This window comes from Pyxicephalus adspersus, chromosome Z (assembly GCF_032062135.1).
Source record: "Pyxicephalus adspersus chromosome Z, UCB_Pads_2.0, whole genome shotgun sequence".
In the NCBI taxonomy this organism is placed as follows: Eukaryota; Metazoa; Chordata; class Amphibia; order Anura; family Pyxicephalidae; genus Pyxicephalus; species Pyxicephalus adspersus.
Window position 1 is genome coordinate 14351779 of NC_092871.1, and position 19756 is coordinate 14371534.

General features: G+C 36.9%; 1 protein-coding gene across 2 annotated transcripts in view; it reads right to left on the reverse strand.

Moving 5' to 3' along the window:
• Positions 1-1248: 1248 nt before the first annotated feature.
• The window catches only part of LOC140343387 (cytochrome P450 2F2-like), a 39621-nt gene continuing 21113 nt past the window's right edge, over positions 1249-19756 (reverse strand). Inside the window, exons 1-9 of one of the 2 annotated variants that reach the window (XM_072430044.1) lie at positions 10881-11052; positions 9461-9620; positions 8024-8173; positions 7086-7246; positions 4732-4908; positions 4250-4391; positions 2983-3170; positions 2140-2281; positions 1249-1700 (exon numbers count right to left, since the gene is read on the reverse strand). In XM_072430044.1, coding sequence (XP_072286145.1) covers positions 1519-1700; positions 2140-2281; positions 2983-3170; positions 4250-4391; positions 4732-4908; positions 7086-7246; positions 8024-8084 — 1053 coding nt within the window. In that variant the 5' untranslated portion in view covers positions 8085-8173; positions 9461-9620; positions 10881-11052 and the 3' untranslated portion in view covers positions 1249-1518. Of the gene's footprint in view, positions 1701-2139; positions 2282-2982; positions 3171-4249; positions 4392-4731; positions 4909-7085; positions 7247-8023; positions 8174-9460; positions 9621-10880; positions 11053-19756 lie in introns of those variants that run through there. The other variant, XM_072430043.1, reaches the window with a different exon arrangement.

Below are 19756 nucleotides of genomic sequence, written 5' to 3' on the forward strand. Positions count from 1 at the left end.
GCAAGTTTGTATCCAATCAAATACAAAATATAAATTTGAATTTCCAAGTTATTTACTTTTATTTTATTTTTTTTTATTTTTTGTATTGTATTGGATACGGGAGATTGTATTCAATCCAATACAAAATGACAGTTTGAATTTACCAAATACAAACTTTGTATTTATTTGAATTATTTTGTATTGGATTGAATACAGGAGTTTGTATTGAATCCAATACAAAATGAATGAATGAGTTTCTATTTGAATTTCGCCCGCACACGCGCCGACGTCATCACGCACGCAGGGAGGAGCCGTTCCGTTTTTTTTTTCTCAGCCGGACGGCTTCTCCCTTCAGAGATCATCCGGCGCTGGAACGAGAAGGACGTGGGACGATCAGCGGGACCAGGTAAGATGCTGGCCGGTATCTTGTGTTCCGCCGGCCGGTATCTTACCGGTCCCGCTGGCACCCGACGCTGGAGAGGGAGATCGACAGACGACGATGGACGGAGGACGACGCTGGAATAGGAAAACGACGCTGGAATAGGAAAACGACGCTGGATGTGCACAGCAGGACCATGGAGGTAAGGCTGTGACAAAAATACGGGCTTAACCATCCTAGCCACTTTTTTTTGCCCGTACGAAGGTCGGGCTTACCGGCTAGGTGGTTAAATGAAATTTATTTGTTGTTATTTATTTGTTGTTTGTTTGTTGCTGTTTTGCTTATACGTGTTATAATATTCATATATGCAAAGTTAATTTATTGAAATTGTTGAAGTTTATTTATGGTTTAATAAACGGCAGCTTGCCAGCCACTTTAAATGCAACAGGTGTGGAGTGTTTTTTGGAGGAGGGGGGGCTGGCGAGGGCAAGAAAAAGAGGAGGTAAGTGTGGGGGGAAGTGGAAGGGGCAAAGGTCCGAGCTACCCTAGTCATGCCTTTTTCCTTTTTTATTCTCTATCCTGATAGCAGGTATAACCAACCTTTCTATGACCATTTTTAAGGTTTTATTTTACTCAATAATTCATAATATATGTACTTTGTTCTGATGTTTTTATATGTTTATGTAAAAAAGGCCTGTATATATTTAATAACATTTAACTTGACAATGAAAGGTCAGAATATAAATGATGGCTTGCTTTGTTCTCTTATATTTCTTACTATCAGATTTACCAGGTAATAAAAATATTACATGTGGGTGCCAAAAATTATTTTAAAATAGGTGATAGATTTTAGATGTAGATAGACAATGGTATGATTTATTTTCCTCAAAGTTTATTTTATTTTAAACAGCAGTGCATTAGTGGTCACCAGATCAAAAGGTTTTCGCCCCATAAAAGATGCAGACAATATTAGAAACCTGAAAGTGATTCTTATGCTTTCCCTTCATAAGTTTTTTTTTTTAAAAAGATGTTAATGAAAATTACCAATAATTCTAATAATTATAATTGAATTAGAAACATAGGAAAGTTAATATTATCATTTTCTATAGACATTGGTATTCACAACATTACTTTAAGCAGGTGGTCAGAGTCCAAAAGATCTAGCGAGGGATGAATGACAACTCATACTGTATGGGGGTGTTTAAGAACCCTGTCAACTTAGGAGCCACGTCAGCATCAGAGATTTCCATATTACTAGACAATGTGAAGTTCTGCAGGATGGTGGTGAGAAAGATAAACAGTTCCATCCGAGCCACACCTTCTCCAGGGCACATTCTTTTTCCTGCAAAATATTTTACTTTAATTTCTGAGTATTTTAAGGGCTATGCTCTATCAATAGTAAGCTCCATCAAACGTAGGTTTATGAGTAGACCTGGTCACTGCTGCATCACTGACTAACCATGAGAGTCAGTTTCACATTCTGCAGAAAAGTGATAAAATATATATCATTCCTCTTCCTGGGACCCCTACAGCACAATTAATTGCATTTAGGAAGCACATTAGAGACACTTATTAGGTTGTTGCTCAATCAAGCCTCCCAGTTTGACAGTTAGAGCAACTGACCAACGGAGATACCCATATAAGATTTTAGAAACCATCTGATTATTGCAAGTGATGATCAAATCAGAAGTATCTCTGGCTGCTCTTGGGCTGTTTATGACTTGGTTACCCAGATCATACAATATTAATCACAACATCTGGGTATTTATAGAGAGACCCACCTGCAGAGAAAGGCATGTTGGCATCATTCTTTTTGAATTTTCCATTATCATCTAGAAAATGGTTTGGATTGAACTTGTATGGTGTGGCGAACTGTGTGGGGTCACGATGGACAGTGCAAAGCAGTAAGTAGACATCAGTACCCTATAGGAAACACATTACAATACAAATTAAAGGTCCTACCTGGGTTTTGTGTATTATATTCAAAAAGTTAAAAAAAAGAGCCTCTGGTAAATGTATTGCATAGCTACTGGCTTTGCAACAGCTGTTAAATATACTGGTTAACAGGCCAGTAGGTTTCTTGGCATGATATCCCCCAGTGCAACAAGCCCAGCTTGTCACTGTTTTTCACAAATAAAAACTGCCCTCTTTCATGACTATGACTAAGAAAATGTCCCTTTCATTTTAGTATTCTGTTGGTGGTATGGTGCAACGGAATATGTAACTTGACAGCAAGTTGTAACTTGACAGCAATATGAGGTACACCTCTACTCGTGGTTCCACCAACAGATGGGTCAACCTTGGCCCAGCCAGCCAAAAACATTGCTCCTCATTATAAACAATGGGCTATAAATCCATTGTTAAAGAATACAGTGGTAAGCATTCTTACCACTGGTGATTATCAGGGGTGATCCTGTTCCCCAATGACCACCTGTTGGTAAGAATGAACACCGCCTCATACCTTGACAACAGGCATGTAGATTATTGTTTACATTGGTAATTAAAATTGAGAAGAAAATCCCCACTGTTCAATAAAAAATAATTGACTAAAGCTAGCTTGAAAAACATACAAAATATGAATAGTAACTTAATAATACACATTTATATAGTTATATGTTTCCTACCTTTGGGATATGATATCCTCCAAATTCTATGTCTTTTGTCACCATATGTGGCACGTTGAATGGAGCAATGTCACTAAACCTTTGAACCTCTTGGATTACAGCCTCTGTGTATGGCATATTTGGCTTGTCGTCCATGTTTGGTATTCTGTCCCGTCCAATCACTCGATCAATTTCTTCATGAAGTTTAGCTGGTAGGAAAAATTCACAAAAGATAAAAAAAGAATTAAAAATAGAAATAAAATGTGTTGTATCATTGTTATTATTTAGGATGTAGATTAAAGACAGCTATAACGTTTTACGCACACTTTTTTTTAACAGCTTAAAGAAGTATCATGGGAGCAAACAAAGAATTAATATTTTTTGCTGGATATGAGAAATATATTTAAACAGAAATGTGATAAAATGCATCTCACCTATACTTAGATAGCGTGGCTATATTTCTTTTGTTTTCCACATTTATTAGTGTCATGTGATACAGTCACTTACATGCCTACTTCCCTACGGTGAGAACACTCATTTACTATACTCTATGTATCTAGAGGCAGCATTGTCGACTTAAAGAAGAACTAACATTAAAAAAAAAAAATGAGACTTATCTATCCAGCTGGATAGATGTAGATCCTGCCTAGATCCTGGTCCAAGTGGTCCCACGTTGTGCTGTCTTTCTTCTTTTTTTGGGCTGGACACTGGGCACCGCCATTCTTCTTCTCGTGACGTTACCCGATCTAGCACTGTGCAGATCGGGTGATGCAATTTTCTCTAAATGTAAAAAGAAAGTGCCCATCCCAATGGGATCCCTGAGGCATAATCAGAAGGGGTGTTCATGAAACTGAAATAAAAAAACCGCTGATTCCACACATGTGCATGCCACAGCCTCTAGGTCAGATAGTCTGTAAATATATCATTGCTTTGCTGTTTTTAGATTAGGAAATTTTCTAGTAAGGTATATGAATTATACCACCTTGGGCTTTGGGATTTTCTTGCATATCTCTAGGTGTTTCTGTTCATCCTGTTGCATTTTCAATAGCATAAAATTTAAAAAAATCCAGAAGGAGGATGGGAACCTCTAATAATGGCCAAATCAGGTGTGCACAAAACTCAAAAGAAGAAATCTCAACAACAGAGCCCATGAGAGCCTTAAGAATATGAAAAGTGACTAACTGATTCAGCATTTGTAAAACACTGAAAAAGTTGGGCTGTTTTTTATATAGCACTGATACAGCTGTCCTAAATATTTTTAACCTTGTTATCTTCTAACTACACTTACCTTGCACTTCTGGATACTTTAGGAGGATAAGCAATGCATGCCGTAGGGTGCTGCTTAAAGTCTCAGTTGCTGCTAGAATCAAATTGTGGATTGTAAACAGGAGATTTTTCATAGTGAACTCAGTGTTGGGGTCATCCTTCTCCTATATGAACAAGAGACACCTTAAATTAATGGAGGAGGAATTATTAAATCAGGGTTAATCATTAGAATTTTTAAAGCCTACAAGTGATTTAATCAACAACAAAATGCTAAAGAATATTGGTATTTCTTTATATATACAACAGGCTTTGGTGATTTTAAAGTGTGCATGTATAAGACTTTCCATTGAGCTTTCCAAATAAAACCTCTGCATAAAATTACCAGTCAAGATTGCCAAATTGTAAAGAAATAAATTTTTGGGAAGGCAGTAAGAGATCATGGATCATTGACTATTCCTTCTATTTAAGGTAATGAACATATCTATTTGCCAATACAACCAGTACCTTTTCCATCTTCATTAGGAAGCAGTCTACAAAATGTCTTAGATTGCTGGGATCAAAAGTCTGCTGGCAGGAGTTCACTATTTCAGCAACAAATTCAATCAATTCTTTCGCCATTCTGACTGTCTTGTGATGTGGTCCAGGAATGTAGTTCATTAGTGATGGGAGCATACTATGGGCCTGCATAATCAAAAAATCCTTTTTTAATAATCATAACTTCAAATGCATAGGTTAATTGTCTTTCACCCAAATTACTCCTAAAGTGTGCATGTATATGACTTTCCATTGAGCTTGAATTTTCTTAAAATTAAACCTTTGAGGCTCTTACAAAACCTAATTCATATCAAAGAATGATATGAGTGGAAGATTGCATTTAAAACCAGAGGACTATCACACTAGGACTATCTTGTGACACCTCTCAACCTCAGTACTTGAGAATTCTGGCAGCATTCTGTCAACTATGTCTTCTGTGTTCATGTCTGTGTTTAGAACATTTTTGTTTTTTCTTAGTCTTTCCTCTGCAATGGCTTCCTGAGAATGTGTAAAACTCAAAAAAGGGTCCTTTTGAACTCCCTCAGGTGTCTATTACACATAATTTGCTAAGGGGGCTCTATCTGAATCCCAAGAATTTAACAGCCATTTCCAAATATACCTTCCCCAGAGATCATAAGACTACACAGCAAAGTAATTGTTTGCTAATTACTCCATCCGTGTGACCCCTATCACTGCTCTAGCTTGAAAATATGTTGACCTACTGATGTTAAAAAAATTCTTCGATGTTTTGAAATTGGATTTCTTTGCTGGTCCAGACTTATGAGACTGCATATCACAAAGCCTATTTTCTTTGATATCAACATCTCCTTAAAGTGAGTATGTGCCATTATTTTCAGCCCCCAGATAAGCTAGGTGTCCCTGGAGATTGTTTTCTAGGAAGTTCTCTTGAGCAGAGAAGAACTAGACTCTAGAAATGAAAACTGCTTGCTGTCCTAACTCTTAGAGGTTTCAATTCATAGTGTCATTAATTGGTCTTAATATTTATTTTTCCTGATTTGACCTTCAAGTGCAACTCCATCAACAACTAATGACTAACTTTAACTCTAACTTTATTTAAGGAATCCACTAGGTTCCTAGGCAAGACTTCAATATTCCATAACTATGACTAAAATCCTAAATTGGGCTTATAACTTAAAACCTTTCAGTTATTTCCAAAAAACTCTCACATATCCTACTCCCAATAATATTGATGGTCAAGTCTTCAAAATGATGTGGAAGGCTATGTAAAGGCTTGTTATGTCTGTGCCAGTGCTACTGTTTTACACATTCCTTTGTGAGTTCTCTCCTCCATGGGCCTTATTTATTAATAATTATTCATCTTTCAGAGATTGTACAATAATTTGTGGTTAGTTTGCACAGCATGCTAACATTGTTTCCGACCATGGGGTTCAATACATCTCCTGCATTTGGAAGTAAAATGGAAGACTTTTTAACAGTAGTCCAAGCTTTACTGGTAGTTGTCAGCCATCTATCCCCAGCAACAAATACAGGAATATATTTCAAACACCTGTAGAAGCACATTGTTCAATGTTCAAGTAATGCATTTCCTAAATAGATCCAGGTCCACTGCTGCAACATTCTGCAAACTTAGTGCCTTCTGTAAACCTCCTAAAAACATTATGCTTCCTGTGACTTCATATATTTCAGTGTTGTTTTGCGTGCTCAAATTCCTATGTTTTTGCATTCCAATTTTTTTAGCTGTTAATTGTCCTGTTACCAACTCTTGCTTTTTCACTATATGCTCTGGTGTTTTCTGACTGTGTTTACTCTATAGCTATAGAGTCCATCATCCCTTGTGGGGTGCTCTGGTGAACATTGTATGGTTCCTCAGACTCTGCACCTCATTTCAAGGCTTACATTTCTCAAGAATACAGTTTCCACTTTCTGAACAAGCCTTTAAACGAATACATTTTTTTTTATTTTAAACCGAATTAAAAGGATTCCATAATTACTCATCCTGGATTACGATCAACTATCCCTAGTATTACTTTTATTATTATTATTATTATTATTATTAATAAACAGGATTTATATAGCGCCAACATATTATGCAGCGCTGTACATCAAATAGGGATTGCAAATGACAGACTAATACAGACAGTGATACAGGAGGAGAGAACCCTGCCTGAAGTGCTTAAAATCTAGTAGAAGAGCTTACAGTCTAGTACCTATTACCTATTGCTCGATTATTTCTCTATGTGTGTGTTTTTTAATGTTAAAATGTTCTTATATGTTTTGACATGACAAACATATTCATAAAGATATGTAAAGTTAGTCAATGGTCCATGTAGCAGACTGTTTACCTGACCCCAGGGAGAGCTGGTTAGCTGGAATATCTCTTCCACAATATAAAGAAGTTTTGTGAACCTCTTATCTGTATAGTCATAACGATCTCCAAACATAATGGAACAGAGAATATTGGAAAATGCTTGCATAAAACTTTTGGAAGGGTTTGATGGGCGTCCTGAAAGAAACATGTTACTTGTTAAATTATCAGCCCCAAAAAGACATTTTGGTTTTAAGTTAGAACAGAAGACTAATAGACAGGGATAGGTAAAGCGGAGAAATGTATTCTCAGTCACAGACTTTTTGCTTTTTGGGGTTATAATTTATATTAAAGTTTCCACTCAAGATTCCCCAAACCTTAACCCAAAATGTACACATATTACACTATAGATTAAACTAGAAAAATGCAAAAATTATGAGTAGGAGATGACTCAAACATTTTCTAATTTAATCTATTCTGTACATGTTTGTTGAAAATATTTAGAAATAGACTTCTTTATAAAACCCTGAAACATAAACCCGTCACCAACATTGCAAAGATAAAACTAATAATCTTTCCTCAAGTCATATCCTTTTACTAATTATGGTACATAGATTTTTTTTTTTTTAACATTATTTGGGACATCTTCCTATTGCCACCACAAGCATTGAAATGTGGCTAAAAAAACCTAAACAGTCTAAAAAATGTCTAAGCAGGAAGCAGACTATCTTTGAATGTGCATTTGCCGAAGGTTAACAGATTGGTTAACTTTGCCCCATGATGGCCCTTCTCAGCCCGCTGGTGCTTGCATGTGTCCAAACAGCAACACTATTATCACATTTTTAGTTTATCTTCCATATCTAAAATTTAGGGACAGACACCAAATTTGTGTCACAAAAACCTATTTACCCCTTTTCTTCAAGTAAAATAACATTTAAACTGGTAAGTAGGCAATGAACAGAGATTACTACCAACCTTGCAACTTTTTAAAATCCTTTACCACGCACCGGGCCTCTTCCTGAATCTTCCACTCCATACTTCTTTTTCCAAATCCAAAATCTCTTAAGGTCTTTACTGAGAAACTGCGTAATATTTTCCAGCGTTCACCATTGGAAAAACTAATACCTGGGCCGGAATAAAATGCATTTTAGGCTCTTATCTAATTGCAACCAGGGAGATATAAATACCAATCATACCCTTGAAAAAAAAGATATTCATTAAATGAGATACTATTAGGAGATTTTATTCATGTCCAACAAATGTGTACAAAAGAAATTTGTATCTGCACAAATAGTTGGAGGCCGAGGACTCTGCACAATATTTAAACAAGCTGTGTAATCTTTGTGTTAATATATACTGCATTGTATGAATGTACTGGTATACTGAACATTTCTAAAAAAAAAAAAGTTTGTATGGCATTTTGGAATTCTAAACTATAGGCATTGGGGCATTTTCTAAACATTTATTACCCTAAAAAAAGAGCCCTTTAACTGCTTTTAAAAATGGTACATTTTACCCATTGGCTAATACCATTTTGAAATTAAAATATAACGTACATGATAAAGAAAAATGTGTAATGCATTTTTACATATACAATGTCTGCATCTTCAAACACATAATCCCCCCAAAAATGATACATAGATAGAAGCTAAGCAGTTGGTTGAACCAAGCAAAACCCACATTTGGATAATTGGATACCACCCAAGAATAAAGAAAAAAGTTTTGCAATAGGTAAAAAAATGAAAATTCATTGCAGTCAGGGTCCAAAACATGCTATGTTAATAGCCTCGTAACATTATGCACAATTTCCTGATTGTTTTTGAAAGCCATAATTTATGGTTGAAATACCATGTCTATATTCTTCAATATGCAAGTAACCCCCTTGTTGTTAATTTTTGCACATTTATTGTTAGAACCCTTTTGGTATGTACATTTTATTTTTGTGGGATTGGCACAAAATGCAGCCATGCTAACTTGCTGATATTCATTTATTTTGTGCTTGACTGTACATGTCATTAAATTTGAATTCGCTCTACTGAATTACAGTTGTTTGTAGAAAAATTGTACCGTGTATGCAAACTAATGTTTGGCTTTACAAATCTAAAATCATGCAGGTCTTTGTTGCAGAAAGGGACAGGCAATGTTCCTTCTAAAATGAAACGTACTTACGTGGCTGATTAGGGAGTAAATTTCAGCTTAAACTAATAAACTCTGTGACATCAAGCATTTTGTATAACAAACAGAACATAAAAGTCATAATGAAGGCTGATAGTTCTAATTATAGATAATAAATTTGCAGTATTTCCAATAGTTTGACAAAACTGCTAATTAGAACAGGATAAAGTAAATACCCAAAATACAGAATATATATAAAAAATAAATCCATGCAATCCCTATGATTTTTTTTTTTACCATAATCTTTAGTGAATTCAAGTGTTGGCAGATTTCCTCGAGCTCCAAAGTTATCATTTTGATCAATAAGTGCTTTCTTTACAGCCTCATAGCCACAGATCACAATGACGGGGTCTGAACCAAAGTATAGGGTGTACACTGGGCCTTACTGTTCATGTAACTGTAGCACAAATGACAAACATTAATTTTTATATAAATCAAACACAAATTCACATTTAGATAACACTCAGGATCATTATCTAATGCAGGGCATTTCAACTCATTTTCATTCTCATTCTTTGAGGGAAAAGATCTTTACACATTTAGTATCTCGGACAGTCGTCAAGTTGCAAAGAGTCAGAAAATGTCCCCATGTATGTGAATATAATGATCTTTATATGGTCCTGATCTAAAGCATTGCAGTGCTTTAGGGTTTTTTGTTTTCCTCTTTGCGAAATCACAAAATGTTTTGACAGTAAAACGATGTGAAGGAAATGGCAAGGTCATGTAGACAAAAGTAGTAGAACATGAATACCGTTCCAGGAACAGAAAAAAAAGGGAATGTACATTGTTAGGAGAGGCATGCAGAGGGATGATATGTAAGCATATTCCTATGCATATATTAAATGAACTGTGGTATAAGGGTTTAGAGGTACTGATTAATTTTTTATAAACAGCCTTAATAGGTATAATCACAGTGGCATTACAGAAAGCATCTGAAAATATGAGAATGGCATTGGATTTAGTATTTTAGTCATGGAGGAAGAAAATCATTGTGGTGTCTGTTTAGTTATAATGTTTTTGAGAGGCAATGCATACATACTCTTACAGTTCCCGTACAGTTTAAATGAAGAATTCCTATTTTGTACTGTTGGATGATTCCAAACAGGAAAATTCCTAATGTTGGTCATAATATAACAGACATAAGAACACAGTTAACAAAGGTAATAGAACCATAACAGTGATGTCAAGCCAGCTATCATAGTTTGGTGGCAAGATTGGCAGAACACCAATGATAGATATAGCAGGGCTTAGCTACTCCAGCTACCCGACAATAACAGCTGTCAGGTTGGCCGAGCTATACTATATTTGTCATTGACAGGTATATATCAGATCTCAACTCATCGCTCAAATTCCACTCTCCAGTCAGATGTTAGAAATGCTCTGATCAAAGATTGTAACTATCCAGCCATCACGGATTGTGAAGAAGGGTTTGTTATCATTATAACACCAAATGTTTTTTAAGATATATTTAGCACAGTCTAACAAGCCTTGGGCTATTTAAACTTGCATCTTCCAAAAAAATAAAAATGAAAAATCCTATTCAAAATTATAAAAAAAAAAAAATAAAAAATAAAAAAATAAAAATAGATGGTAAATTCAGCACTAGATCTAACATTAGGCAAATAATTCTTTGCTAAAAATGTTTAGAATATCTCACCTTTATAAGTGAACTCACTAATGATCCTATCTTTATGTTTAGCAAGTTTCCAATCGGGGCAAAGGAGTTGGACCTGGTGGGAGACCTTTCTTCTTATACATTGTCTTCCATGTGGAAAAGATGAAATAACATGTGCAGAGAAGTATCAGCACTGCAGCCAACAATCCTGTCAGTTCCATGGCAGCACAAAGACTAAAATGCAAAACAGCAATAAACTCTCTTGGTTCGTTCAAAAGGGTGGAGCAAAATTTGGACAAATTCCAGTGGAACCAATCTTTTTTAGATTATTTTTAATATATTACTTTAATGTTGAAAGTGCGATTAATCCTTAAAGCAGACTATTAGTCAATCGTCTTTTTATGTCCGGATTATTTTTGTAGATAAAATTATATGTGCATATTCACTCCTATGTTTCATAATCTACCTATTGTGCAATGCAAGTATTGCATATTTTCCATATTACATGGTAATGTGTTCTGTACAATCTATAATAAACCATACAAAATAAGATTTAGATTTTGCCCCATATGGGCACTGACATAATCAAAGAACTAATCTGTGTTATTTCACAAAATATTCCTATTTTGTGAACAATGATGGGTCAGTGGTAGTGGAGATATGGCGTGCATTTATTGTAACATCTTGGTAAAAATCATGTTTGTGATATTGGGGATAGCAATATTATTCACCTAAATGTAAAGAAGTGGAGGCTAGAGTCCCTCATTAGGGCCTTTGTTTAACAACAAACAAGGATTATATAATTCCTCTTATCAGATGTCTGTCAAGACAGGTCAATATGGTGGACCCTCCGAGTCACCAGCCTAGGTGGCAGAGACATGCACGGGGTGCAGAGTCTAAGCAACCGCTTGGTCTTCTCCAGAGCCTCTAGAGAAGAGGATGTTACACTGCGAGCAGTTGCCAGGTTGCGGCCCCCGTGCTTGCAGAAGCTGGTGACTGCTGACAGATAAGAGTAAAGCATGGTACAGGAACATGAGACAGGTACACAGGAGAATCAGCAGCAGCAAACACAGACCAGGACAACCGAAACCTGGTAACAATGCCAAGAAGACACTCCTTGTTCAGGCAACTTCCTGTTGCCAGTTGCTTCCTTTTTATAAGGGAGGTCATGTGGCAAATGGTAATCACATGACCAACAAGTAGGAGAACCCACCAACAGAGGGAGTGCTTGAGCAGAGGGAGCTCAGGTGGTGTTCACACTTCTGCCAGCAAATGAAGCAGTTCTGCAGAATATTTTCGTTTTCTGGGGTAAAAGGGACAGCTCTTAGGGGATGACATGATTTAGACTAAGCAGTGACTAGCGGACAGGATTTTTGAACACATTTATTTCCACTACACACTTCTCTTCAAAGTCATAGTTGGCTGAGTCATAGCTGGTTATGGAGAGCATTTTGAGACCAACTAGTCTCCTAGACCTAAGGAAAGCCCTAAAACCATTAAAAAGAAGGTACCCAAAGATAGCTTTGCCACATCCCCTTAACATCACTTAGAACTTCATCGCTTCAGAACTGAAGATGCGTGCCTTAAAAATATTAAAAGAGTATGAAAATACATTTTTCTAAAAGCCTTGAAACCATATTTAGCCAGTCGGCAGTTCATAAAATCTGAACCTGTGGAATTTTGAATTTTGATAAAATAAGAGCATCATGATCCATGTGGACACAGCCTCTCAGATAGCCCCCACCCTGCTGTCATTGGATGGTCCCATTAGTTCCACCTCTGTGTTGGCATAGAAAAAGCCATGAAAGTCTAGCAGAGGAAGCTCTCACTGATATCATTTTGTTGCTCAGGACAATGGCATTGACAGATTGAGCACTGCAGGGAGCCCAGTGTTTCGGACTAATAACTTGAACTTTCTGGACCAAGGCAAACCAATTTTCACCTAAGTATTATTTCACAGTTTTCCCTTTCATTTTACACTGTTGCTATTGTTCTTTGATTAGTCTTTATATTTCTGTACCTGTTTATGCACTGTGTTTTGTTATGTTTTTACTGAAAACTATAAAAAGTATAAGCTGAAGTTATGAATCATCTAAGTAGAAATAGTGTAACTTGCAAACTCAAAAACACTAATATAAACATTGTGATTTCTTATACATCCCTGTTTGGAGTGTCAGACATTACTAAAGAAGCAGAATCATAAGTTCAGTTGTCAAGGATTAAGATGCCTGCTTCCATCTATATTTATCTATATATCTATTCTATAATTGTGGTATAATAAACCCATTAACAATCAATCAAGAAAATGGCACCAGAAAATAGGAAAATGGATATATATGTATTGGTATTTGGTATCTGTTATCTAGGTCAGATATAAATAGATGTAACAATGTCAGGTAAATTTAATTTATTTTGTATTCTCCTTTAGATTTACCAAGTTTTTTTTGCCTTTCCTGGCAATTAAACCCTGCTTTTAGACTTCTATAACTCAAAATGAAATTTACAGTCAAAAGTAAACAAGTCAGAGAACCAACAGGTCCTACTCTGTATTCATTTAGACAAAAGGCAACTTAAAGTAGATAGTCTCATTTACTGTTTCATTACCTTAAACACGAGCCTTTGGAAAATCTTTAGCATAGAATAATTGTTTATTATATACGTAGTAAAAATATTAAAAAAGTAAATTTTAAAAGCTAAACAGATAAAATGCATAGCATTTTTTTCCTTATCTTTTTCTGTCCACTAACAATGGAATTGGCATGGCAGGGGACCATAAATTGCTTTTCTTCAGTTAGGTAACATCCCTCATCTGACAACCTTTGACTCGACAGTGAAGACCCTGCTCTCTCTACCTTCAGCATGTACATTTTCAGCAATTAGCACTGAAGCAAAATTCACGGTCTTAATTTGTTGTTTATCGGTTCCTTATCCAGTACCTGTTGGTGATTTCAATCACACAGGGGAACAATGGCCCACATATGGTGTAAATTCAGTTATACTAAATGAATGTGGGAAAATGATAAACCAGCAGGTCACAAGCTGTCCCTATTCACCACAACACCAGCTATACCAGTTGTGAGGAGTTACGCTCAGGTTCGCCTTTGCTGGGGTCAAAGGACACTTGTCCGGTTCATCCAACTCAGATCACACACCAAGGTATCAGTCTTAAGCTGGCTTGCAGCCAGGTTTATTGAAGGTTGCGGATAAAATAACAAAACAGCAAAAGAAATCCTTGCCTGTCCGGCACTTACTATACATCAGGCATCCCTGTCTATCAGCTGGAGGGCTTCTCTCTGTCAGCTCAAAACCAAACTTTCAGCAACCTTTTACTCACTTTTGAGCTCACCCAGACTGACTTTCTGAGTCTCTCAGCCGAGCTCCCTCACAGACGGACGGGGTCTGTGTTTCACTCACACAGTCCACCTGTCTGGGTCTCCAAACAGAGCTCTCTCACACAGTCCACCTGGCTGTTTCTCCAAACAGCTGAACTCACACAGACCCGTCTGTGTCTCTCCAAATAGAGCTGCACTGACACAAACCCCTGTCTGTGTCTCTCCAAGCCAAGCTACTTACTGAGCTCCTGGCTTTATGTTATATCCCCACCCTCAGTGCTTCTTCATTAATTATCTTACAGGTGAGAGTCTTCCACCTGCTACTTCACACAGGAATCTTGGGCAAATTACTTCACATACAAGACGAATCCTGGGCAAATAAATCTCTCTCCAACCTCCAATCCTGCCTTGGTGTCACACAGTATATACATCAGAAATAGTTGTATCAGTGCTCCTAAACTTTGCCAGCGAGAAATAAAAAACATTCCTTGCCACTACATCACAGCAGCAAGAGGTAATCAAGGATGCAGACAGTAATAGAAATTTAGGATTTTTTCCTATGCTTCCTACAATAGCCAGATTTCTTTTTTGAAAAGGTAAATGCAAATGATCAATGATTTGAATAACTAGAATTGAACTGCAAACACAGGAAAGTTTTATCATAGCTGTCAATAATACTTTAATCAGGTAGTTCAATAGATCTAGCAAGGGATGAATGACAGCTCATACTTTATGGGAGTGTTTCAGAACCATGCCAACATAGGAGCCAAGTCAACATCACAGATTTCCATAGTACGGTATGTAATGATATAATCAGTGTGAAGTTCTGCAGGATGGTGGTAAAAAAGATAAACAGTTCCATTCGGGCCACATCTTCACCTGATCTCAACCCAATTTAGCATGCATTTCACTTGTTGAAGACTAAACTTCGGACGGAAAGACTGACAAACAAACAGCAACTGAAAGCCTCTGCAGTAAAAGCCTGGCAGAGCATTAAAAAGGAGGAAACCCAGCATTTGGTGATGTCCATGAGTTCAATACTACAGTCTTTCATTGCCAGCAAAGGATTTTCCAAGTATGAGAAATTAACATTTTATTTTCATTCATTATTTTTTTATTTAGTCCAATTACTTTTGAGCCCCTGAAATGAAGTGATTGTGTAAAAAAAAAAAAAAAAAAAGGCTTTAGTTCCTCACATTTTTATGCAATCTTTTTGTTCATCCCACTGAATTAAAGCAAAAAGTCTGCAGTTCAACTGTCCAAATATTTATGGACCTAACTGTATATTAGGAGGCTGATTGACTTTTTGGTTAAGCATTTGAAAAATAGATACTTTAAGAAGATAAAGAGTGCATGCCAAAAGGTGCTACTTAAAGTCTCAGTTGCTCTCAGAAACAGGTTGTGGATTGTAACTAGATTTTTCCTTCCTACAAACTTAGGGTCATTTACGACCCATTTTCATTTTTTAAATGAATATAAGTAACACATAAATATGGTAAGAATATACAAAAAGTGAAATTATGGATTATATCTTGAAACATAGTGATACAAATGAACAAATTTGTGAGATGGAAAATGAAGTAGAGTATCAACCAGAATTCACAGACAGATTTGATGAGTCTGATGAGGATGCCACCACTGCTAAAACTGATTCCATTCCTGCTAAAACATTCAAACCCAAAAGTGGTAACATCTGTTGGAGTTCAGTACCTCCCGATGTACATGACAGACGAGCTGCTGAAATGTCATCAAAATGACCCCTGGGATCACAAGGTTTGCTGTGACTAGAGTAAGTGACATCAAGACATGTTTTGAGTTATTCATGCCATTGTCACTAAAAAAAAGTAATTATTTCAATGACAAACCTCGAAGGAAAAAATGTCCATGTGGACATGTGAATGACATTGATGAGGAATGCCTGGATGCTTATATTGGTGTTCTTCTTCATGCTACAGTGTACAGAACCTGTAATGAGGCCACTCAGTCTCTGGGACACATCATCAGGCAGAACAAATTTCCGGTCAACAATGTCATTTCTGACCTTTTGCATGATATCAAGAGTCCTCAGATTTGACAACAGAGATTCTAGAGCAAAAGCTGATAAACTTGCTCCCATCAAGGTTGTCTGGGAGAGATGGATGCAGCTCCTTCCACTAATGTTTCACCCTGGGTCTCAGGTGACAGTAGATGAACATTTTGTCCCTTTCTGTGGAAAATGCCCCTTTCTGGCAAATGGTAATGCCCAGTAAAGCCAGGAAAATACAGAATAAAAATCTGGGCAGCCTGTGATGCAAAAACAAGCTATGCATGGAATCTACAGATTCACACAGATTAACTAGTTTTTTGATAGTGTCTGATGCACACTCACAGATAGAAGTGTGGTAATGAAGGGTTTCAAAATCCTCACTTGTTTGGCTTGTCACTAAGGTGTGAAAATGCAATCAAAGTAAGCTGTTAAATTTAATTAGCCTCTTTCATTTTAATCTGAAGCCTGTACCAACCTAATATAGGTCCTGTGACTCATTTATCCAGAAAATAGACATCTATGTGCTCCACATGTCAAAACAATGTTTGCATAAAGATAATGCTGAGTTGTTATAATGAATATGTAAATATCTGTATTCAATAGGCTCATGAACTCCTGATGAAGCGCACTTTGTTCTGAGAAATGAGTTGATGTTATCATTACCCTTTTCATTATGTACAAAACTCTGGATTTAATATGTACCAACTTCTGGAATTTTTGTGATGTTTTTAGCCATGTTTTATGAATTATAAATTATTAAATCATTGGATTATTTATAATCCAATCAGCCTGGAATCAGGGAGGTAAAAATACAGCTAGCAGCCAATAGCAGTACAAGGTTGGAACCAGAAACTACTTCGTTCATTGGCTGCTTGCATTTCCTGAAATAACCTTTAGCTGATCACAGCCTCAGAAAAAGTGCAAGTATGCTAAAAAAGGAACATTTTTGCACAGCTAAAGGAAAGCTGAGGATACTGCAGGCTGCTGGACAGATGATCTGTGGGCAGAGTGGCAACATTTATTCAAAACAATTTGGCTTCAGACATTGTACTCTTTTTTGGTAATCTGCCCTCCAACACAAGAGGTTTGCAAATACACATGTCTGGCTTGCTACCACGAGTATTTATGTTAACATTCCTTACTAGAAGTTTGCCCCAAGTAAATTCAGGCCTTATACATTCTCTGCCAAGATTATTACAGTTTGTTCCAATCAGTTTGTTCCATCTGACTGTTTCTTGCTCTTCATTTCTGACCACTTTTTACCCAAATCATTACAGGAATATAATGCTCAACAAATTCTGAATTGCAAGGTTTTTCAGGAAAAACTTCAGGGTTGAAGCTGTTCCATTACCTAAGTGCTGAAGAGCAATCTTGGGTCCCTCTATAGAATTTATTGACCCTCTGGTGAAAAAAATTCTAGATCTGCCTTGCTTTACAACAAGGATCTTATTTGGTGGCAAGGCACTTGCAGGGTGTTCTGGTGAACACTGTGCTGTTCCACAGATTCTACACCTGCACAAACTAATTAATTTAGGCAAAGTCACTTGTCTGGAGATTAAGATCTGTTTATTCATAATAATATTGTTAACCTCCTAGGCATTTCATTGATCTTTGGATTTCTGTACCAAAAGCGGTACACTGTTTTTCATGAAATTCTTTTCTTTAAATTGTACACCTGTAACTTACAGAAATATGGCCAAACAAGGGTCTAGTAGATATCCTGAATATAATAAGGTTTGAAATACACAATCATGTAAAAAAAAAAATTACTTTAATAATAAAATTAAATAAACACAAAAATCAGCTTAAACAAGTATGCATAAATAAACCAAAAATACTGAAAATGCAATAATTCAGTATACTGTATAGTAGTATATTTTTCTAAAACACCTCCCTAGTGTGGTAAATTTTAAAAAGTCACATCCCTTTAGACCAAACCACATAAATAAATTTTGTATTATTTTGCATTGGATCGGATACAGGAGTTTGTATTGAATCGAATACAAAATATTTGAATTTCCCGCATGCACCGTCATCAGAAATCGCAGAGGGACGCATACGTGAACGCCGAGTGTTCTAATTCTTTCTTTACTTCCATGCAAAAAATATAACGCTTTTTGCATGAAAATTTATTTTAGATTGTAGGCCATAATTCTTAGGCATAACTCACCAAAATATGTCCAAAATTTAATCCATTTAATAAAAGCGGATGTCTCCAGAGGAGACAAAGTATTTTTTTCAGTTGTAATCCGATTGTCATACAATGTTGTCCTGAAAAAAAAAAAACAGATAATTAGGAATGGGTCATGCTGATCCATCCTTTGTTGGGGGCCACGACCAGGTGGCACAGAGCAACAAAGACCCCAGGGTGGGGTTCTCTGGTGAAGATCGGGTGCCTCCTAAACTCCATAACCTAGGTGATCCCTAGTTACCTGCCAGAAAGGGACCATAACAAGTAGTGGCAAGGTGTTGTACTGGGGGATAGCACATACCAAAGTCACCCACCCCATCCCAATACAGCTTGCACCCATTATCACATTTTCAACCTGGGCACATTTTTTAAATGTCTTCCCAGATCACCACATTTGCATCACACAAACCTATTTACTCCGTTCCACCAAACCATCTAAAATGGTGAAAAGGGGCAATGTACATGCTTTAACACAAACCTCAAACTTTCTGAATTCTTCCACCACACATCGGGACTGTTCCTGAATCTTCCACTCCATGCTTCTTTTCCCTAAGGTCTTGAATGTGAAAGTACGAATTGTTCTCCAGTGTTCACCATTAGTGTTGAGCGAACCCGAACTGTAAAGTTCGGGTCAGTACCGAACTTTACGATTTTGGGTACCCGGACCCGAACTTTGCCAGAAAAGTTCAGGTTTGAGTTAGGGCATTTATTAAAGCTTGTTGAAAGGCTGCAGGGCACTTAGAAGCCATCACAGCCATGCCTAGTAATGGCATGGCTGTTACTGGCCGGTGCATCATGTGACCCAGCCTCTATAAAAGCTGGATCACGTGTAGCACCACCCATCAGCTCTGAATAGTGCATGGACAGGAAGCAGGCAGCTGAAGTGAGGGACAGTGTTAGAAATCTCATCTGGCTATTTGTTCTGTTGGTGACCTAAAGTGAATTTTTGTGGGTGCTATACACCAGCTTTACACCCCTGTCAAAGAAATATAATAATTAATCTGGCTGTTAATTCTGTGTGTGACCTATATCATCTTTTGTGGGTGCAATGCACACTCTTTGTGCCCCTGACACAAATATAATAGTTAATCTGTCTGTTAGTTCAGTGGGTGACATATACCCAATTTTGTGTGAGGTACACCTGCATTGCATACGTGACAGGGAAATTAATATAGTTAATCAGTCTGTTAGATTGGTTGGTGACATATACCCATTCTTGTTGTGAGGTACACCTGCACTGCATACCTGACAGGTTAATAAACATAGTTAATCCGTCTGTTAGTTCGGTGGGTGATCTCAAAGAATGAGAGCATCAAATAAGGGACGTGGCCCTGGTCGTGGTGCTGCTGGTGTTGGTGGAGCTCCTGTT